The sequence below is a fragment of the Linepithema humile genome, chromosome 3, assembly GCF_040581485.1.
Source record: "Linepithema humile isolate Giens D197 chromosome 3, Lhum_UNIL_v1.0, whole genome shotgun sequence".
Classification (NCBI taxonomy): domain Eukaryota; kingdom Metazoa; phylum Arthropoda; class Insecta; order Hymenoptera; family Formicidae; genus Linepithema; species Linepithema humile.
Genome location: NC_090130.1, coordinates 15,514,395 through 15,538,259, shown reverse-complemented (window position 1 = coordinate 15,538,259; position 23,865 = coordinate 15,514,395). Strand labels below are relative to the sequence as shown.

At 43.1% G+C, this 23,865-nt stretch overlaps 3 protein-coding genes across 3 annotated transcripts; 1 reads left to right on the top strand and 2 right to left on the bottom strand.

The window, feature by feature from the left end:
• The first annotated feature begins 10,200 nt into the window (after positions 1-10,200).
• LOC136998985 (uncharacterized) lies at positions 10,201-11,421 on the top strand. The gene has a single exon (XM_067352378.1). The coding sequence runs from the start codon at positions 10,201-10,203 to the stop codon at positions 11,293-11,295; it is 1,095 nt and encodes a 364-aa protein (XP_067208479.1). The 3' UTR covers positions 11,296-11,421.
• Positions 11,422-13,318: 1,897 nt separating this feature from the next.
• Positions 13,319-15,826, bottom strand: LOC136998984 (uncharacterized). Its single transcript, XM_067352377.1, has 2 exons — positions 15,150-15,826; positions 13,319-14,933 (listed from the first exon to the last, which is right to left on the bottom strand). The coding sequence occupies exons 1-2, from the start codon at positions 15,824-15,826 to the stop codon at positions 13,319-13,321; spliced, it is 2,292 nt and encodes a 763-aa protein (XP_067208478.1).
• A 121-nt stretch (positions 15,827-15,947) lies between these two features.
• LOC136998852 (uncharacterized) lies at positions 15,948-16,916 on the bottom strand. The gene has a single exon (XM_067352150.1). It carries the CDS (start codon positions 16,644-16,646, stop codon positions 15,954-15,956), a length of 693 nt encoding a protein of 230 aa, XP_067208251.1. The 5' UTR covers positions 16,647-16,916; the 3' UTR covers positions 15,948-15,953.
• Positions 16,917-23,865: the final 6,949 nt, after the last annotated feature.

Here is a 23,865-nt window from a genome sequence, read left to right as displayed (position 1 = left end):
GAGATTTTGGGATAGAGGCGCTATACAGTTCTCAGTGCTATCTGTCATATACAGAATCTTTTAGGTTAGTTATGTGTGTGTTAGTTGTGCGTGTGTGTGTGTTTGTGTTATGTGCTACGAAACCCGGCTGAAAAAAATGGGTTGAAGGCACTCTGAAGGATAAAAAAGTGTATGTATTATACATAAATTTTGCAACATTTTTGCAAACATTTATATTATTTAATTACATACATTCATATTCTAATTTCTACAAAATACTTTTATTCATGTGCTTTATGTGTATATATTATGTATATTCTGTGCTCCATATTATGTATATTCACATCAAAGTATCTATGTAAAATTAACTTTTTATATCATCTTGTATATTGTATATCATTTATATGAATATCATTTTGTATATTGTATATATTTTTATAATAAATGTATATGTCATATAACTTATTTATAAAGCATGAAATATAAAGGTATTTTTAGTTTCTTGTATGTATCATTTGTAAAAAAATCTTGATAAAAAAACATTAATTTTGTGACTTGCAATTATCTGTTTCAATATATACTTCTTTTAAATACTTACAACTAGCCTTATTTTATGCGTTTTCCTTGGTATCTAAAATACACATCAAAATATAAAATTAATTTCTAGTTCAGTAGAAAAAAAACATTGTAGTCTTACACCAGAAAGGAATGGTAAAATATCATGTATATGTAATAACAAATAAATCACTTTTCCACTGACATTATACACAACTTTGCAGAAATAAATTTATTCTGTGAATTTTGAATGTGTAGTGCAGTTTAAAACACACAGTCGAAATATATCTATATTTTTGAAATAATAATTCTGATTTTTCATGAATCACAGTGGTTTTATAAAATGTTCAATTTTAACAGTTTTTATTGGACTGTACTTTAGACAATATTATATTTTGCCATTTCTCTCTGTTGTAAGACAAGAATGTTTCGTTTCTACTGTAATAGAAATACATTTTCGATTTTGATACGTATTTTAAATACCAAGTTAATCACATAAAATAAGGCTAAGTGTAAGTATTTAAAAGAAGCATATAATGAAACAGATTATTGCAAGTCGCAAAATTAATGTTGTTTCTTTTATCAAAATTTTTTTACAAATGATAGACACAAAAAAATAAAAATATCTTTATATTTCATGCTTTAGAAATAAAAAATATGGCATATATCATATACATTTATTGTAAAAAGAGTATACAAAATGATGTCAATTTCTTAGAAAAATATTTTGATATAAATATAGATAATGTGGAGCATATAATATACATTATATATATATATATACATAAAGCATATGACGTAATAAAAGTATCTTACAATAAAGAATAAGACAAGCCAGAGGCGGTTTCCTCGTGGACTGGCAATATATAATAAGACAAGCCAGAGGCGGTTTTCTCGTGGACTGGCATTAGAAAACTCTTATTCTTGTCTTCAAGCCAGAGGCGGTTTCCTCGTGGACTGGCAATATAGAATAAGACAAGCCAGAGGCGGTTTTCTCGTGGACTGGCATTAGAAAATTCTTATTTTTGTCTTCAAGCCAGAGGCGGTTTCCTCGTGGACTGGCAATATAGAATAAGACAAGCCAGAGGCGGTTTTCTCATGGACTGGCAATATAGAATAAGACAAGCCAGAGGCGGTTTTCTCGTGGACTGGCATTAGAAAATTCTTATTCTTGTCTTCAAGCCAGAGGCGGTTTCCTCGTGGACTGGCAATATAGAATAAGACAAGCCAAAGGCGGTTTTCTCGTGGACTGGCAATATAGAATAAGACAAGCCAGAGGCGGTTTTCTCGTGGACTGGCATTAGAAGAAAATTCTTATTCTTGTCTTCAAGCCAGAGGCGGCTTTGTCGTGGACTGGCAATATAGAATAAGACAAGCCAGAGGAGATCTTTCGTGAGCTGACAATTTTAAATAAATATAATCAGAGGCGATCTAACGTCAGCTGACAGTTTAGAAGAAAGAGAGCTAAAGGCGATTTATTCGTGAACTGGCAAATTGTAAGAAATATTGTCAGAGGCGATCTATCGTGAGCTGACAATTTTAAATAAATATTGTCACAGACGATCTAACGTCAGCTGACAGTTTAGAAAAAAGAGAGCTAAAGACGATTTATTCGTGAACTGGCAAATTGTAAGAAATATTGTCAGAAGCGATCTATTGTGAGCTGACAATTTTTAATAAATATAGTCAGAGGCGATCTAACGTCAGCTGACAGTTTAGAAAAAAGAGAGCTAAAAACGATTTATTCGTGAACTGGCAAATTGTTAGAAATATTGTCAGAGGCGATCTATCGTGAGCTGACAATTTTAAATAAATATTGTCACAGACGATCTAACGTCAGCTGACAGTTTAGAAAAAAGAGAGCTAAAGACGATTTATTCGTGAACTGGCAAATTGTAAGAAATATTGTCAAAGGCGATCTATTGTGAGCTGACAATTTTTAATAAATATAGTCAGAGGCGATCTAACGTCAGCTGACAGTTTAGAAAAAAGAGAGCTAAAAACGATTTATTCGTGAACTGGCAAATTGTAAGAAATATTGTCAGAGGCGATCTATCGTGAGCTGACAATTTTAAATAAATATTGTCACAGGCGATCTAACGTTAGCTGACAGTTTAGAAAAAAGAGAGCTAAAGACGATTTATTCGTGAACTGGCAAATTGTAAGAAATATTGTCAGAGGCGATCTATCGTGAGCTGACAATTTTTAATAAATATAGTCAGAGGCGATCTAACGTTAGCTGACAGTTTAGAAAAAAGAGAGCTAAAAACGATTTATTCGTGAACTGGCAAATTGTAAGAAATATTGTCAGAGGCGATCTATCGTGAGCTGACAATTTTAAATAAATATTGTCACAGACGATCTAACGTCAGCTGACAGTTTAGAAAAAAGAGAGCTAAAGACGATTTATTCGTGAACTGGCAAATTGTAAGAAATATTGTCAGAGGCGATCTATCGTGAGCTGACAATTTTAAATAAATATTGTCACAGACGATCTAACGTCAGCTGACAGTTTAGAAAAAAGAGAGCTAAAGACGATTTATTCGTGAACTGGCAAATTGTAAGAAATATTGTCAAAGGCGATCTATTGTGAGCTGACAATTTTTAATAAATATAGTCAGAGGCGATCTAACGTCAGCTGACAGTTTAGAAAAAGAGAGCTAAAAACGATTTATTCGTGAACTGGCAAATTGTAAGAAATATTGTCAGAGGCGATCTATCGTGAGCTGACAATTTTAAATAAATATTGTCACAGGCGATCTAACGTTAGCTGACAGTTTAGAAAAAAGAGAGCTAAAGACGATTTATTCGTGAACTGGCAAATTGTAAGAAATATTGTCAGAGGCGATCTATCGTGAGCTGACAATTTTTAATAAATATAGTCAGAGGCGATCTAACGTTAGCTGACAGTTTAGAAAAAAGAGAGCTAAAAACGATTTATTCGTGAACTGGCAAATTGTAAGAAATATTGTCAGAGGCGATCTATCGTGAGCTGACAATTTTAAATAAATATTGTCACAGACGATCTAACGTCAGCTGACAGTTTAGAAAAAAGAGAGCTAAAGACGATTTATTCGTGAACTGGCAAATTGTAAGAAATATTGTCAGAGGCGATCTATCGTGAGCTGACAATTTTTAATAAATATAGTCAGAGGCGATCTAACGTCAGCTGACAGTTTAGAAAAAAGAGAGCTAAAGACAATTTATTCGTGAACTGGCAGATTTTAAGAAATATTGTCATAGGCGATCTAACGTCAGCTGACAGATTTGAAGAAATACGTATTTATTTTAGTTAGCAATTTACTGCACGTGTGGTCTGTTTATATTTTATCAGATAATTTATAAGGTCATTTAACCTTTTTTCTCGCAATTGAAATTCTATCGTATGGCTGAATGATGTACATACGAGACAAAATAGACTTATACAAGGTGTCTAATAGATATAAGTTAGATATGATAAAATATTTTATTTGAAAAATGTATGTATAATACTATATGTCTAATTGGAAAAATATGTTATATGCTTTTCCTATTTTTATTCTTATGTAACAAATACAAAATAAATAAATAAGTTAATTAATTATTGAATACATACATATACATATTGAATATAGTTATCTTTATTTTGTATTTTATATAACTGAAATAATATATACTTTCATTATTTTAGTCATTATCATATAAAATACAAAATAAAGATAACTATTTATTGAATATATGTGTATATGTATATATTAATTAATTGATTAATTAGTTATTTAGTATTTACTACATAAGGATAAAAGTAAGAAAAGTATATGACATTTTTCTTCAATGATATATATAGTATTATATGTATATTTTTTATTTATTATTTTGTCATATTTAGTTTGTATTTATTTGACACCTTGTATACGCTTATGTTTTCTCGGACATTATATTGCAGCTTTGCGACGAAATTTCAGTCGAGGAAACAAGCGCAAGCATCGTTTGTTTACAAACTTCCGATGACACACGTACACAGACCACACGTCAGTGTAGTGAGTCACCACTACAAACAAATGCGTACACACGGACCTACGCGGCATAGGTCCGTAGGCTGCGCCGATAATGTCATTTCATTTTTAGTACCATCGAAATGATGGCGCTTTCGCGTCGGAGTTCGCCCGTCACTTCAGCATCCTCTTAATACAAATTATCTGCGGTAAAAATATAAATTTAATAGGAACTCTAATCTAAACTTAATATGTAATTTAAGGATGGTAGGTGAAAGGAGAAAAAATCGCAATAAGATTAGTATTAACAAATTTTATTCATATTTTTTTTTTCATCTATACATCTTTAAAAAAAAAAAAAAAATTGTTTCAACCGAGCCTTTAACGCCTTTCACGATTACGAGGAGGGACGGAAGGCGCTTGAGTCGTTCTCGGACGAGGCTCGACCACAGCTATCGGCTTGTGGTACACTCCGCAATCCTTACACTTCTCGTATTCGGAATTTTTTCTATTCTGATCACGCTCCATTTTTCTATACTTTTTTCTCAACCGCGTGCACACTTTGGACTGATAAATTTCTCTCTTCCGCGCACCTTATATACAGCTCGACGCAAAAACGTCAATTTCGCTGTAGTAATAAACGTTAAAAGACGTTTGATAGATGTTAAAAGTGGTTTAAGTAATGTTGAAAAGATGTACAAAAGATGTTAAAAGTTGTACGTAAGACGTTCAACAATACGTTAAAAGATGTACGATAGACGTTCGATAGATGTTAAAAGTAGTTCGATTGATGTTCAAAGACGTACGATAGATGTTCGAAGACGTACAACAGACGTTCAATAGATGTTAAAAGTTGTACGTAAGACGTTCAACAATACGTTAAAAGATGTACGATAGACGTTCGATAGAGGTTCAAAGACGTACGATAAACGTTCAAAGATGTACAAGAGGCGTACGATAGACGTTCAATAGATGTTAAAAGTAGTTCGACTGACGTTCAAAGACGTTTGATATACGTTCAATAAATGTCTGAAAGATGTACGAGATAAGCGATAGGTCATATTACATGGTGGATTATGTAACGGGTAAAAGGTGGAATAAAAGTCATACGAGTGTAATACACATCATTTTATTAGCATAAATCATAGTTGTTTTACACGTTTGTTACGCTCAAACCACCACCACTTGTACAATTTGCAAACATTCCGCATAGCGCAATGTCTCGTGTGATACGCGCAGCGCAAGGTTCCGATTACATCCAAGTTCGTCAGGCGTGCGATATCTTCGTAATCCGCATCTATTGTTTCAATCTCTACATCATCTTCCAAAATCTCGCACAACCACTTTTTCTTCTCGAGTCCTTTCACGTATATCAGAGACGGTTCCGTACCAATGGCATTGTTGATAAGACTTTTCATCTGACTGTACGAGACGTGTCCATCTTCCCATCGGAAGCCGTGGTGGTGTATCCGTAACCAACACGCCAGCGATTTTTCCGATTTCGTCAACAGATACCACGGTACGTGTTCACGAAATACGTAATGAGATAGCGTTTCGCCATCGCGAAGTACCGCTACCTCTTTCACGATAAAAATGTTGTTGAACGCGTAACCTTGCAGATCGACGAAAATTGGTACGTCAGACATCATCGTCGACCGTCGGAAAACTGACATGTCCGCGTACGCATCTCCAATTTATAAAAAAAAAAATCATACGAGTCTGCGCACAATGTTGTTCAGCGGATTATATTCGACCATTCGATCGTGTATAATGAGACAATAGGCGGTGGTGTTGGCCGGTATATTTTCCTTACAATCAAATTCTATTCGCACGTCAACGGTGGCGCTCTTGACAGAGTCGTTTTGTCGCGAACAATCTATGACTACGAACGGACCGGCTTTCGAGAATTCATCGATGTCCAAATACGTATCGTCCTGTCCATAATAAGCTTTGCGGAAACGCGCATACATATTGTACAGTATAGCGTATCGATTTCTGTCGAAATCCAAATTCATGTCGTCGTACGGATAAAAATCTGAATTCAGATGCAGTCTCACATTGGTGAGTTTACAAGCGTCAAATTGCGTAGCGTTTTCAGACAGTACGTTTTTTCGACCGGTTTGGAGAGCGAAGATTACGTATCGCGGTTTTTCCAATTGCGTCGCGGCTTTGACCGCCCAGGAATGCTTCGTTGTATTCTGCAGCAGAGGAAACTCGTACAGATCCCACGAACGGAAGCACACGCTCAGATATCGTCCGCTTTCCAAAGTTCGAAGAAGAGACAGCTTGTTGACTTCGCTCAGAGATACATGCGGCATTCGCCACTGTATCTTGAGTAGCTCGATCGTCGGATTCGCACCGGCTCGTCCTACGAGACAATTGTTATCGTTGCGCGATCGTATCAATACAAGTTCGTGACGAGCGTTGATTACAATCCGTTTGTAGTCCTCGCAGAATCCTAAAAGAGTATTGAGCGGAACGCAAAAATTAAAGTTTCCATCGAGCAACGAAAATCCATCCGGATTCCACGATGCGTATTTCAGCGTCTTGCTCTTCTCCGTCGTCAGCGATACATAGTTTTTGATCGTGCTCGTTATTCCAACGTTTCTGTTACGATCGATTTCAACTCCGTCGAGCTCGTATCGCATTTCATCAAACATGAACGCGACACAATTATTTCCCATTATACACACGTTATCTCTATTCTCATCGGCAGAAGTAACGAGTTTTCCTTCAACGTAGAGAAAACTCTCACACGGTAACGTGTACAAATCCTGTTGCTGTATCGGTATTCGTATCTCGTCGCTGTGTCCCAACGTCGTGTTAGCGTACGGATTGTACGTGTGCATCTCATATTTCACGATACGCTCGTCGAAGACGGGCTCGTCAGCGATGTCGAGTATATCCATCTCTTTAAACGTTTCTCACAACGAATCCCAACGATTTTAAAAAGTTTACGTTCGTCGTACTGAGCCTCTTGAATGGCGATGTTTTCCCAATTTTCGTTATTCTCTCAATCACTCGCTGTTCGTTCAACACGAGCATTTCCTCGCACCACGTCGCCGCAAGTGCAGTCTGATGGTAATCTCCTCTCCGCGAAAATCGATCAATCGTCCGTCTTGATCCACCACACGCAAGGTGATATCGGTAACGCTCCTCGCGATGACCGGAAGGTAAATGATTTGCGCCGGTGTTTCCGAGACTTTATATCCCGGAGGCACGTTCGGTGAAAATTCGTGTATCGTGTGCACCGACCTGTCGTTGGCGTACACACCCGTGGTTATGCTGCATTCCACTCGAATAATGTTTACGTTGACGATGTTTACCGAGGAATCTGATTCGTGCAACTTTCTCGGTTCCAGTATACGACCCGTCGAAAATCCAAACAGCGGTCCGATGGTATTCGGTTTGGCGAAATTTATTCGTAAAGCGCACATGATTTCACTCTTCATGGTATTAACGTTGGGACGAAGTGACAATGGATAATCTTGCTCTTCACTTTTTCCTCGTTTTTGCAGTATCGCGCGTTTCAGATAAGAAGCAATGGCGTCCAATTCGTACGATCCTTCGGGAATTGTAATTTCTTCGTTATTGTCGTCGAAATAAAATTTATTGTTCGCTACCGTCACGTTCGGAATCGTGTTGTAGGTCTCCATCGTGGTTAGGCCGAGCTCGTAGTCCCCATCGCTCAAGTCTATCGGTGGAAAATAATCCACCGTGAGAACGCTGCTTTTACCGCTTAGAGTGAGCGTCAGCGACATTGCCGAGATTCCATCGACGACTGATGTCAATCGATGGCGGATCGATTTTTATATCTATTTTCTGGAGGAACAGGAGGCACAATTGTCCGCAGATCGTTTGATCGTACGTCTGGTAGACCGTGCGATTGTATGTTATCGTTGTATCGGTGTCTCCGAGGTAGCGTGTAAGCTCCTTCGGCGGTTGCAAATTGCCAAAGCTGTCAAAGTACACGGCGCGATCGCCTCTCTTGGCGTACGTCACCCAATGCGTGCCCGGCCTGTCGACATCGTCCAAATTCACGATACCGCTCTCATTTTCATGTATCTTGTCGGGTAAAGCGTTACGCATGTAGACACCTCGGAAATACGGTATTCGCATACGCTTCGCTATTTGTAACAACTGTAGATTGGTGGTGGCACCCGCGGGCATCTCTATCGTTTTTTCGACGTTTTTTTTTTTCTCTTCAATCCTTTGCCCCGCTTGTACGGAGCGAGATAAATCCCCCGTCCTTCCATTGCTTTATTGTGACGTTTCGTCTCTTCGAGTTGTCGTCGCGCGGCCTTAGAGTCGTTCACCGCCTTTGCAACACCCGCCGCTCCACCGGCAAGCGAACCGATGACTCCCAAAAGCGGTAACAACGGTAACATACCACCGCGTTTCGCCGTCGGAAGCGTTCTCCTCTTGGTCTTCTTCTTCTTTCTCTTTGTCATACCCATCCCCAATTTCGTCTTTGCTTTCATAGCAGCCCATACGGCGGTAGCAGCAGCCCTCTCACCGAGAGTCGCGTCCGCAGCGGTGATCCGCACCCGCGCTTTATCGGCGAGAACGCGATCGGCTGCGTGGCGGTCCGCTGATTCGCGGTTTTGCGAGTACGCGATGTCGTGATCGCGACACGCCGCGTCCAACGGATTGATACCTCGATCCCCTCGCGCGAGTCGTTTCCGCAGACGAGTCCCCGGCCCGCAAAATTGGTAGCCGGGTATATGCAGCTCCAACGGTAGTCGATTTATCACACTGTTCAGTAAACCGGCACCCTTGTATCGTTTCATAGAGCGCGAATTCTAACGTATCGCGTGTAAATCATATTTCCAACTGAGGTGTGTTTTGACAGCGCTTACCTATAAATAGGAGGCGCGTATCGATCATTAACCAGTACCGCTCTTTCCAACAACCGATGCTGCGCACTCGTCGCGTAATAACAAGGATGAGAAAGAGTCTGGTAAAAAAAAATGAAATTTGTACAACAACCGTACACGATCCGTGTGAAAAACATGGATGATAAGACGCAAGGGGTTTGTGAGAAGGCGTGCAGACACGGTAAAATGCTGCCAAACACGATACGCGGTATCATTTGCGGTCCCTCGAATTGCGGTAAAACCAATGTAATGATTAGTCTGCTGGAAAGTCCGAACGGTGTACGTTTCGAAAACGTGTACGTGTACTCGAAATCGTTGAATCAACCAAAGTATCGATATCTCGAAAGATTGCTCGGATCGATCGATGAAATCGGCTACTTTACATTCTCGGACAACAACACAATTGTACCGCACAGCGAGGCGTTACCGAATTCCGTATTCGTCTTCGACGATATAGCGTGCGACAAGCAGAATGCGATACGTGAGTACTTTGCTATGGGTCGACATTCGAAGGTCGGTTGTTTTTATCTATGCCAAACGTATGCAAAAATACCGAAACATCTCGTGCGCGACAACGCGAATTTACTCGTAATATTCAAGCAGGATGGAACAAACCTTAAGCACGTCTACAACGATCATGTGAATACGGACATGACGTACGAAGATTTCGGTACATTGTGTCACGCATGTTGGCAGCACAAGTACGGATTTTTAGTGATAGACAAGGATAGTGCGATTAACGATGGACGTTACAGACGTGGTTTTAACGAGTTTGCGGTACCGCGGAATGGTTAGTTGTTCTCGAGACGTTGACGATGACGCTCGACACGAAAGATATCGACGAGAGGGAGAAGATCGCGAAGGAATACGCTCGTACGAGCGAGTCGATTCGCAAGAAGCATCGGACGTTGAAGACGGGTAGAGTGGAGCAAGAGGTGCAATTGAAGAAACGGTTGAAACCGATCGTAGAGCCGTTGAAACGAATCGTCGAGAACATCAAGGGTGACGATGATTCGGTTGACGATCTCGAGATTAAAAACGAACCGGACATCAAACGAAAGCGGACAAGCTCTGAGAAGAAGAAGAAAATCAAGCGTACCTCGTTGACGACACCGATACAGACCCCATTGACGCCACCGATACAAGCCTCGACTCCGTTCCAGCCGCAAAAACTGGTGTTCGAAGCGCCGACATATTTACCGACCGAAAACGTGTTCGAAACCACGGACCCGTCTTTCGTAACATCCATGAGACAGACGATGCAAACGTCCGATGGTCGGGAAGCTCTGTACGGCCAAATGGGTCCGCTGGGTCAAGAGTACATCGGGGAGCTCTTGAGCGGTGACAAGAAGAGAGGGATCGACAACGTGTACGGTGTATACTTTAACGATGCGGGAACGTTTCTCGGAGACAAGGTCTTCGACATTGATAAAGACGACAATGTGATCGTGGACGGTGTGAAATACGCTGGCACACCCGGCCTGTTTGAATTAATATTCAAAAGACTTCCCGACGATACGCTGTGTACGGAGGATGACAAACAAAAGTACAAGAGCATACTACTCGCTACTAACGCTCACAGACGCGGTCATAACGCGCATTTACCTGTTTTGGGAAACAAAGGATACAAATACAAACATATCATCACACCTCTGATATCTAAGAAAGGTGGAGGTGTTGCACATCTCGACAAGAGAGGTGTGGGTCGCACGTTACCCAAGTGTAACGTACCACAGACCATGACTGTGACCGACAACGCGGTCGATTACGTGCACTGGGATGATCCGAACGAATTGGTGGATCGCCTTCGATTGCTGGACGCCTCCCGTCAGGCGGGAAACAACGCGCACGATAACGAGTTTCTCTCGATTATCGAGGAACTGCGCGAAGCCGGTCTGATTATAAATTAATCACAGCTTTTCAACTATCGCCAGTATTGCTCGTGTGATGCTACAGGAATTTCTATCAACAAATTCGGACTACAGTTAGGAGGAGGAAGCGCCAGGGTGACGAGACAGAGCGGCGGAGTCTCGAAGAATTACGTGCACGAGAATTGTCTCTGCAAGGATGGTGAGGTTTTCAACGCCAAGTCACGCATAATCAGACATCTCGCCGACCCTGAAGCGGACACCGACGCTGTCAACAAGCTGCATCTGGATCATCACCTCAAGCTTATGAGCGATCGTGCGAATCGAGATCGTATGCTCCATGAAAATTTTAAGCGAGAAGTACTTTCGCGACTCGAAGATTCGGAGAATACCGAGCGGACCTGGAAGAGGGACCACGACGATTACATCGAGACCAGATACGTGGCGTTGGAACGACAGATTCACGATCTGAGAGGTCTCCTCGACGAGAGTGTGGCGCTACTCGATGGAAGAGCACAACTTTTGCATCAATATCGGTAGGATAGATTCTTTCAAAAACACCGAAAATTCCTCCTCGGAGTCTTCTAGTACACTGTCGTAACTAGCTGCATCTGGATCATCACCTCAAGCTTATGAGCGATCGTGCGAATCGAAATCGTATGCTCCATGAAAATTTTAAGCGAGAAGTACTTTCGCGACTCTAAGATTCGGAGAATACCGAGCGGACCTGGAAGAGGGACCACGACGATTACATCGAGACCAAATACGTGGCGTTGGAACGACAGATTCACGATCTGAGAGGTCTCCTCGACGAGAGTGTGGCGCTACTCGATGGAAAACTCGTCGATCGCGAGCGAGAGACGAAGAGTCTTGTCGAGCGAGAGATTCACAATCTTCGCAGAGCTGTGAGAAAAAATTTCATCGAATACTACGATGATGCGATGAAGAAGAAGAAGCAAAACGAATCACAATGAGCAAGAAGGAAGCGGTGAGCCTGGACAGGAGATCGCTCGTAGACGAGCTCCACGCACCGGCGAGAAGAAACTTTACGCGTCGGCCAGTCGTCGTGAAAGGATACGACGATTTGTGGCAGGCTGACATTGTCGAGATGAGACCGTACTCGCGATCCAACGGCGGCTACAACTACATTCTAACCGTTATCGATGTGCTGAGCAAGTACGCGTGGGCCGTGCCCTTAAAGACCAAAGGTGGAATCGAAACGTCCAAAGCATTTTCCGCGATATTTAGGGAGAGAATTCCGAAAAACTTGCAGACCGACCATGGAAAAAAATTTTACAACAGAGATTTCCAAAATCTTATCAAGAAACACGGCATAAATCATTATTCGACATACTCAGTCATGAAGGCTTCGGTGGTGGAACGATTCAATCGCACGTTGAAGAACGAAATGTGGAAGTTTTTTACGCTCGCGGGATCGTACAAGTGGATCGACGATTTACCGCGATTGGTCTCGGAATACAACGGTCGTAAACATCGTACGATCGGTATGCGTCCGATCGATGTCACTCCCGCGATCGCAAAGGGACTCTTGAACACCGTGTACAGTAACATAAAAATTGCCGCACCGGCGAAATTCAGGGTGGGTGATTCGGTGCGCGTGAGCAAATTCAAAACTGTATTCGAGAAAGGATACACGCCGAATTGGTCGACGGAGGTGTTTAAGATCGCCACGGTGCAACGTACCAATCCTGTAACGTATCTGATTAAAGATTATCGCGGAGATCAGGTCGCGGGAGGCTTTTACGAGCACGAATTGCTCAAGACCGCTCAACCCGACGTTTATCTCGTGGAGAAGGTGTTGCGCCGAAAGGACGATAAGGTGTTTGTAAAGTGGTTGGGATTCGACAATTCGCACAACTCTTGGATAAATAAAGTCGATGTATTGTAATAAACTGTGTATATTTTACATTGTATTATAATAAACTATTATACATATATATACAATGGTGTTCTTTATTACTACAATATGTTACAATATATACATTTAAAAAACTAATAACAATAATACATAAAATATTAAACTATATAAATTACTACGCATTATTTACAAATGTATCTCGCGATGTCCCCATGGTAGAGTGTCGGTGGAACCGGATACGACGTGCCGCTTATCGTCGTACGGACTGAGCGCGAGCTTCGACTCCGACACGGTGTACACCTCGTGCAACTTTGAGCGGATGCACGATTGACGCCGCGTCAGCTCGATTTCGGCGTTGAGACACCGAGTGTAATCGTCGAACGTTATCGTTCTAGCGACTACACTCTTTTTTACACCTTTAACCTTTTTGGTGTCTTTTTGACCGGTGACTCTCAACGCGTACATCTTCGCTCTCAGTCCGACAAATTCCGTCATGATCGCGCCGTTGTTCTCGTCTTTCATCAGACCGGGTACTTTCTTGTTGGCGCGCGGCATACCGTAAACGTTGTCCTCGGAGTAGTCGCTCGTGTCGAATTTGGATATATCGTGTTTCATATCCCGATACGCGTCCTCGCAGTGCAGAAGGTATATCAGACTGTCGATATCGGTATACATAATTTTGCAATTGTCGCGGTAGAGAGGCGCCATGTACTCGTAGTGGAACTCGTACAAGCAGGTCTTGGATATGTCGAGGATGCACATACCCACGTAGATCGGCTTGTCGAATTTCACTTCGAGTTTTCGCAACTCTACGGCAATCAGATTCTCCGAGAACACGCTTCGGCTGTGGAAATTCGGTTTCGCGATCATAGCCTCCGCTCTGTACTGTCCCTCCCACTGTGTAACGAGTCGTACATCCGTGTGATTTCGCACATTCTCAATAGTTTTGCCGAAAACCGCGTTGTTCATCAATTTGTATAAATTTTTCTCGAAATCGTTTGTCGCCCGTGTCCGAAACTGTGTATTTAGTTCTATGTATCCGCGAAGCCATGGAGATTGCGCGAATTGCAGTACGCGGTGAATCTTTGCAATTCGCAGATCGTGTCGCACGCATTGCTGCAGATTACGGTAGTGGATGACATAACGCTGCTTATCGCACAGCGTGGCGAGTAATTTGATCTCCCGCTTGCCGGGCGGCTTATCGCGCGTCGGGCAGAACGGCAGATCGGAGTGCGCGTCGTGAAGATTCACCGGGTACTCGAGATCGACTTCCAGCACATAACCGGTAGCCGAATCGGATGCAACGGACATTACGTTAAAGTTTTCGACATCATCGACCCATCGAAATTTGGCGTAGGACAACGGTTGACACATCGCCCAGCCGTACAAGTTGTTTACATCATAGTACATTAGGTACGACGACGGTTCCGATGGGTCGTAGGATGGCATGTATTTGTTGTTGGCGGCGACGTGTCGGTTGGAGCATTGGCTGAGACCGCCGCGTATACCGCGCTCGACAAACAGCACCATATCGATGTCCGTGAGCAACTCGAATTTTACGCGCGTGTACTTCATCATAGCGTCCCACGTGTATCCCGGTAGAGTGTAGTAATGAGCGGGATCTAAACCGTAACTCTTTATAGACATGTTTCGAAAATTTTGAAAAATATCCGCCAACAAAAGAACGTCTGTTTTCAAATACAAATCGCTGTATTGGCCTAGATCTTCGATTGAAAATGTTTGCCAGACGTTTGTCGCGTGCGCGTAATCGCTCTCGGATACCGTTTCTCCGGTGAGCGAGCTGTAAAACGATTCGCGCGATGGCAGGCTTGTGTCCCGGAGCTTGTCGACGCTGTCGACGTACTCGTAGGGAAACACACCTTTCCGAGTAAGCAAATTGAAATGTTCCGCGGATAAATGATTGAATTCCGATCGTGTAATCTTTAATTTATCTATAGTTAAATATGATGCCAATTTGTCGAGACTTGTACTGAGAAATTTAAACGAATCAATAAACCGTAATTTTATACACAATTTTGATTTTTGATCCATGGTATCTTTAACATTTTTTGTAAAAGAAATGTATCGCTCTTTCGTCAGCGGTAACAATTCGACGTTGCCTTCAAAGGCATTGGCAACGTCTTTAATAATGAAATGCGCGTCGTAACCGGATAAATTGTGAAATATCACCGGGATAACGTGGGAGTCTTTGTAATTTAGATTGCACGACGAGTGCGCGGCACCGCGGTAACGCCCGGTGAGATGACAATGATCGCGCACCCGCGTATCGTCCGGTGTAAACGGTTTCTCGCACACGTGGCACGTCGCGGTGCTACGGAATTTTTCCGATTCCTCCCGCGTAAGATCCGCCATGGGGACGACGGTGGTGAGGATCGCTTTCACACGGCGCGCCAAATCGTGAAGTTCGTTGACGAACCACGCCACGCAATCCTCACCGCGATACGACTTAAAACTAGATAAAGAATTATCGTACGTGCAACTTACATAAAATCCTACGCTATAGGCTCTGTGATGTTGGTAGGCGTAAGTAGTACCGTCCTGATCCACCTTTTTCTCGAGCGTACATTCGAGATCGGCGTACACTACGAACGGGAGCCGCTCCTTTCGATTGTAATTCCGGAACGTCAGCCACTCGTCGTCCTCGCTGGGGAGAACGACGGCGCAGTCGTTCATTTTCCCGCAGTCGACGCTGTGCGCCGATAATTTCTCCCGTGTATAAAAATAGTGTAGACACCTGTAATAATTTGTATGATTAATACTGTGAATAAAGTTTCGAATTATTCTATAAATGTGTTTTTACTTACCGATCGCAAATGTACTTTTTATTTGCGTGTTTGCTCAGTTGTGAGCTCACCAACCGCGACAAGTTTTTGATGCATACAAAGTGTGCATTATTGTTTTTACACACGTAGAGCAGGTTGACGTGCTTCTCCTTTTTGTCGTCGGCGAGCCGCAGAGGGACGATTTTTGAGTCTTCGGTGGTGAAGACGTTGACGGAGATGGCGTTTAGTTTCTCAAATTTTGTTATTTGCGGAAGCGTCATGGGGAACTCGATGCCGCACAGGTTGAGCACCGTCGAGTAATGTGGGTATTCTATCGTTCTTTCCGGATGTTTTTCCGCTGGATATAAAGCGGCTACGACTGCCCACGCAAAGCATGCATTATCGTTTGATTTAACATTGACTACCGCCCTTTTCAGCATAATTTTCCGCGGTAACTCGATGTTGCATCCCGCACGCAGAGGATTGAACTTGTTCACATTGACGGTGAGATTCAGGATACGCGACAACGTCCATCCACTATCGCGTTCCTGAAACTCCTCCAGGGATGTCAAGATGGTGTCAACCACATGCCTCGTGTACCATTCTTGTAGATCAGATGTTGGAAAGAGCTCGCAGTTCTTCGTGGCGATGGTCTTCACGGCAGTTTTGTCGCCCGCGACGAATTCCCCGTTGAACGCGGTGTTAATCTTGACGCTGTTGTGTTCCACCATGACGCCCTGGATCCGCTCGATAACCGTATTTCTCACGTTTTTTAAAAATTCATGAGGATCGATGTAGTTTTGATTGATAATCGCACCGGTCAGCACACGGTTCCTAAACGCCGTCTCGATCTCCTTCCACGTGTAGCCCTTCTTCTCGTATCCACCGTATCCAGCACCGATGGGTACGAAACGCTCGTGCAGGGCGTCCCTCACACCCTCCAGACGCGCAATTTGCGCCACCAGAGAGTTGACTACTCCGGTGCGTTGCCTCTTGCCTCGTACGTCTATTGTACGTCTTTGAACGTCTCTCGTACGCCTCTCGTACGTCTATCGAACGTCTATTGTACGTCTTTGAACGTCTATCGTACTACTTTTAACATCTATGTAACATCTTTTAACGTATTGTTGAACATCTTACGTACAACTTTTAACATCTTTTGTACATCTATCGAACGTATTTTAACGTTTATTACTACAGCGAAATTGACGTTTTTGCGTCGAGCTGTATATAAGGTGTGCGGAAGAGAGTAATTTATCAGTTCAAAGCGTGCACGCGGTGGAGAAAAAAGTATAGAAAATGGAGCGTGATCAGAATAGAACAAATTCCGAATACGAGAAGTGTAAGGATTGCGGAGTGTACCACAAGTCGATAGCTGTGGTCGAGCCTCGTCCGAGGACGACTCAAGCGCCTCCCGTCCCTCCTCGTAATCGTGAAAGGCGTTAAAGGCTCGGTTGAAACAATTTTTTTTTTTGTAAAAGATGTTGTATAGATGAAAAAAAAATATGAATAAAATTTGTTAATACTAATCTTATTACAATTTTTTTTCTCCTTTCACCTACCATCCTTAAATTACATATTAAGTTTAGATTAACCATTCTTAAATTACATGTTAAGTTTAGATTAAAGTTCCTATTAAATTTATATTTTACCGCGAATAATTTGTATTAAAAAGAAAACTTGAAGTATATTATTGGTGTTTAGAATAAATGCATAACTTAAATAATTTACTCTATATTATTCACCACAATTAAAAGAAAAAAAAAATGATAGTCACTGGTTCGCTCGTTTCCTTCTATCATGTAGTGTAACATGACGCGCACGCTTATCTCGCAGTGGGATAGGTCAGTGGATAAGATGAGGCACAGGAATAATAATTCAAATTATTTTATTGATAAATAATATTTATTAAAAATAATTAGTTCCGCATACATGGTTCAGTGTTGTATACTCCGTTATCCCGGTTCTGCAAAAACATTGTTCATTCTTTTCTTGCACTGAAGTGTTGCATACTCCGTTCTCCCGGTTCTGCAAAATGTGTACGATCGATGTTTGATGTTGAGGAGTTGTGTGTACTTTGTGCAAATGTATCGATGTCGGCACCTTCTCTGGATGCATTTTTCTAATTTTTTCCAGTATCGCTGGTCTATACTGCTTCGGTATCATATAATATATGTAGTCATAATAGTGTGAAGAGATCCTTGATATTAGACTATCCTGAGCGCATAACGAGCACAACTTTTCCATCAATATCGGCAGGATAGATTCTAATAAAAACGTCGAAAATTCCTCCTCGGAATATTCTAGTACACTGTCGTCTATTTCACTCGTCCATTCGATAAATTGTTGTCGAAAAATAGTATCCGGAATATATGGTTTAATGAATGCAGGAAATGTTGTATACTTTTCAATTATTTCCTCACTGTTTTTATATTTCCTTCTACATTCCCGACATGTTGTTAACCAATCTGTGAGAATACTCAGATTTTCCTCTCGTAAGATGAGACTGTCTTCCATCTCTGTAATAAATAAAAATTATTAAAATAAAAAAATATCCAATTAGTTATTACGCATTCGAAAAATGTGTATTAAAGATATTTTAAAAATGTGTACTTTACCTATTTCAGTTTGCACAGAGTGCAATCTTTTCTGTACGGTGGGGGCCCGTCGATGTGGTCACGCTGCCACGACTGGTTGTAGTGCAACGAGCACCGACGATAACCTTGCACTTCCGGATCCGCTCTTAAATGATCCGGTAGCCTATCCCACACGTGATCCACAAACCGAGCAAAGTTTTTTATAAGAATCACTTTCGGCACGATTTCTAATTGCTCCGCGGACAAGCTCAGAATGTCACGTTCGTCCAATAGCGCGATGAACATTTCGACTGTTACCTCGACTTGGTCATGATGGACCTTATATACCCGCTTGTTGCACACGACATTGATTAAAACTATCGATGGTTCATATTTGCATTAACAATCCTTATCTTATCTCTTCCGGGAATTATTGTGATTTGATACCCCCCACTATTCCAAAATTACCTCCTCTCCTCCAAACACGATGACGCATCTAGCAACATGGCAATGCCTACAATTTGTATTAACAATCATTATCACACCCTCTAAGAAACGGCGCTCAAATGCTGCCTCTTTGTTCTAAAATACAGCGATGACGCAATCCGTAAATCTGCACGAACCTGCATACTATAAACATAATGATTCTGACAACATGGCGCTCTACTTTGATGCGTAGAAAAAAAAACCTGCACCAATAAACAGTTCTCTTTCCAATAAACAATCCTTATCTTTTCCGAGAATCCTTATCTTGCGATTTGTATTAACAATCCTTATCTTCCGGGAATTATTGTAATCTGATACCCCCACCACTCCACATTTACCCCCTCTCCTCCAAAAACGAAGACGTCATTACCCCCTCCACTGTTATCCGATACCCCTCTTCCCCTCTTCACCCGCGCACCCCCTCAGATCCCTGAGTTAGAACCCCCATAGTATAACTACTAATATTTCTCGAAATCTTGAATGATATAATACATCTACACAGCTGCTATTATATCCGCTCGATCTGCGTTCGCAATATATGTTCTTCCAAATTTTTTAACATTTACATCGTCGGACACTCTAGCCATTAGTTTCAGCTTGAATTCTGTAATTATTTATTCTTGTTAAGTACTGCATCACAGAAACAGCATCATAAAATTAATTGCAAACCAAGGAATTATATATGTATATATGTTGTTACGTCCTGATAGATGTAGAATTTTTTCGTTGGGCTCGGCGATCGACGTAAACGGGCTTGACCGCACGAGCCGAGCGGCACGTTTAGGACTTGCGACGGGTCAGCGACTGGAAGAGTCGTTTTTACTCCGTCAACAAGTCAACCGCTCGTGGTTCCCTTTTTGGGTCAAGGAATTGAATCCCTATTACCCGGGGCGGAACCTTTGTGCGCAATTTGAGAGGGAAGGTGTGAGGGGGTGACGAACAAGGAGGGTGTGGTCAAATGAAAAAAAACAAAGTTTAATTTACTAAAAAAAGACAACATTTTAATTCGATTAAATTTATAATTACGATACAAAACTTAATTCTTAATTGCAGGTGTTGATAATTTTATTTTGTGTATTCTTTACAAGTGTGTGTGTGTGTGTGTGTGCGTGCGTGCGTGCGTGCGTGCGTGCGTGCGTGCGTGCGTGCGTGCGTGCGTGCGTGCGTGCGTGCGTGCGTGCGTGCGTGCGTGCGTGCGTGCGTGCGTGCGTGCGTGCGTGCGTGCGTGCGTGCGTGCGTGCGTGCGTGCGTGCGTGCGTGCGTGCGTGCGTGCGTGCGTGCGTGCGTGCGTGCGTGCGTGCGTGCGTGCGTGCGTGCGTGCGTGCGTGCGTGCGTGCGTGTGCGTGCGTGCGTGCGTGCGTGCGTGCGTGCGTGCGTGCGTGCGTGCGTGCGTGCGTGCGTGCGTGCGTGCGTGCGTGCGTGCGTGCGTGCGTGCGTGCGTGCGTGCGTGCGTGCGTGCGTGCGTGCGTGCGTGCGTGCGTGCGTGCGTGCGTGCGTGCGTGCGTGCGTGCGTGCGTGCGTGCGTGCGTGCGTGCGTGCGTGCGTGCGTGCGTGCGTGCGTGTGTGTGTGTGTGTGTGAATTATTCCTCAGGGAAGAGGACTAGATTTAAAAAGTCGAACCCTGTGAATACAGGGTGAGGAAGATGCGGAGGAGGCTCGACGTATTCAATGGTGGTGGCTTCAGAGTTGACGGATATATTGTCAAACTCCGGATCGTTATGTGGGAGTTCCTCCAGTTGAGCCTCTACTGGAGGAGGGTTGAAACGGACGGGCGAAGGAGGTCTGTAGTCCAGGAGCTCTTCTAGGATCGGAGAAATGGACCTGGGGGTAGGAAATGGTGAAAGGTCAAGAAAGGGTTCAGGAGATTGCTGAGGAGATTCCTGAGGAATCGATGGTGATACCGGAGGTGGGTCGGTTTGAGTGTGTGTGGTTATGCGAGAGTTACTACGTGGGGTGTGTCTCCTAATTCTAACGGGTCTTACGGTGACCCTCGTCGCGTATCTGATGTATGGTGGGAGGAATATAGCTATGCAGAGAGCGAATGCTGAAAGGTCCGAGCGATTCCGACGATTGTTAGGTCGCGGCGAACGTTCAGTTCTCACTGATAAATAATACAAAAATTTTAAACGAAATAGGAACGGAGGACATAATATGAATAAAGAAAATACTGATGAGGAGAAAAATAAAACAAATGAACTAACTTACTCGTTACAATATGGTTTCGGATTGGGATGAGTGTATGCGGTGGTTTTGAGCAGGCGCCCCGTTGAGGGATGGTGTGTAGGCGTCGGACCCTTTGTAAAAGCGTGGGCACCCTGCTGCGGGATGGTGTCGTCAGAGTGATGGACCCTCTGGTTGAGATGCACCACTTGGTCGCGACAAAGTATCGATCTTTTTTATTTCGCGGCCCGAACCACTTGGCAAGCTCGCCTGATTAACTGAGTGACTAATTGTGTATAATAGACGTTGGAGTCACCAAAACACGGGTTTTTATACCCTTTTCTTGGGGTGGATCCATTTGGAAAATCTTAGGTTTTTGAAGCGGGGATCGAATAGGAATTAGTCTTGTGAGAAGATTTTTAATGTGGGGGAGGGTGGCGTCATTTTTAGCTAATAGGATTAGGTTTAGGTAATTAAGTTACTTGGAATGGGGGTAGGAAGAAAGGGGCCCTAACGAATAAGGAATAGCGTCGTTTCGGGTCCATATGCGATGGGGGTAGGTTTTTAAGGTGGCGTAACCCGGTTGGTGTTAATTAGTATAGGTGGGGTGCATCTCAGTGTCTTAAGATCTAGGTGGGCGTAGTCTTTAGACCGTACGACGGAACGAAGGGTGGTCTATAGAGGTGCTTGCCCCGATTCCCGTCTTCCGGATTGGAGGGTTGAGAATCGGTATATGAGTTCGCGAGGCCTTGGGTCACTGATCTAATAAATTTGACAGTTTACGACTGTCGCGTGGCCCTGGAGTCGCGTGGAGAGTGCGATTAATGCATCTCGGTTTCCCAGACCTACTGAACACGTGCACCGTATCAGGTGTCATGCCTTCTAGGCATGCGACTGTGGTCATTGCCCGATCGTCACTCGGTAAAACCCTATCTACTAGGGTTCCCGTAGGCGGAATCCAAATATATGGCTAGCTGGTGCCAGTTTTTATTTCTTACTTTAAACATCTGGAATCGACTAAGGACTCCGGTTACCGCGAGTTTTGACTTTTATGATTTTTCTGACGACGATAGGCACGCTGACCGACCAAAGTATTTTCAAATATCTATCCCCCTTGCTATTTTTCTCTGTGAGAAAGTTCGAGCTTGAAACCGTGTGAGCTTCGGCGGACGCGGAATAGCTCGCCGGAATCCAGGTTCGGTCGGTTGGGGGTATGTCAAATAAACCAAATGCTCGTTTATAACAAAATAATGAAACAGCGTTTATTCAGAAAGATGTAGAAATAGTTTGTCTCGAATGATCTGCTTCAATGCTCGTGTATACATGCGAAGCGTGTGCAAGATGAATTCGAAAGAACATACAAAATAGCCAAATATCGGTGAAATAATTAACAAGTAATAGCGAAATAGTTCTTTAAAGCGGCGTGGAATAAATACAAAGTTGCGTGAAGATAAATGCGAAATATCGTTAATGGTGAAATAATTATTTGAGCGGCGGTGAAATAATTATTCAAGGCGGCGTAAAATAAATGCGAAGTATACGTGAAAATAAATGCAAGGTATCGGCAAAAATGAAATAATTATTCGAGCGGCGGTGAAATAATTATTTAAGGCGGCGTAAAATAAATGCGAAGTATACGTGAAAATGAAATAATTATTTGAGGCGACGGTGGAATAATTATTTAGTATGACGTGAGGCGTCCTGGTGCGGTCGGCGAGAGCGCAAGCGCGGGCGATCGTGTCGCAACGGTTGGTACAAGACGGAGCGCTTGTCGGTGAGTGCGTTCGTAGTATCGCGAGTCTGTTCGATCGTAGATCGATGCGGACTATTCGGCGGCGCGGATTGGTCGACGCGGTTTTGCTTGCCGGACGGATTACGATTTTGAAACCCCGGCGAATAAACGCGGTATCAGGACTTAGGCTGCCGATTACGCTCGGCGGGAGTACGAGGATGCTCGTACGAAGGCGGAATCTTAGAACGGCGACTTAGCTTGGTATGCGGAAATGCCCGCAATACGAAGTTCGGTGGCCTAGAGGAGCCAAGTACGCTCGGCGGGTATACGAATAGATTTGTATGCGGGAATCAAGAATACCGAGGACGCTCGGCGGTACACGAGGATACTCGTGTGCTGGCACAGGTATACGAAAAACCGAGTATGCTCGGTTGAGGACTACGAGGACACTCGTAGAGGGATGTTCGCTGTCTATCAGCGAACGGAGTCTGGTGAGAAGACGTTCAGCCGGGCGTCTTTTATACCCGGCTGGCAGCCAAACGGCTTTGAATCGGCAAGCATCGGCGGTTTCGGCGGCGAGTCCCCCACAAAACGGAATTTCGGAACGGTCGGGTGTGGGGGATTTTTGGCGGTTGACCGCCGCTGTTTTTGACAAAAAGCTTATCGGCGCTCGATGCGCCCTTGGTGGGCTACGGACGATGGACGGTCCGTAGCCGTAACGATGCAGCTTGCGGGCTGCACCGTTACAAGCTCATAGTGTCTCGTGAGAAAAACAGCTCTGACGTTATAATATTCTTTAAGAGTTTTTGTTGGTCCCGTGTTTACTAGGTCTGGTATTTAATAAAAAGAAAAGAATCGTGAAGTCTGATCAGGACGTAACACCCCCCACCTTAGACAAATGTTGGGGGTATGCAACATTTGCAATTAATTTAAAGATAGATTCTTTTCTTTTCTCGGTTAACATTCCCATTTAAGATGCCGAATCGTTTTTACACT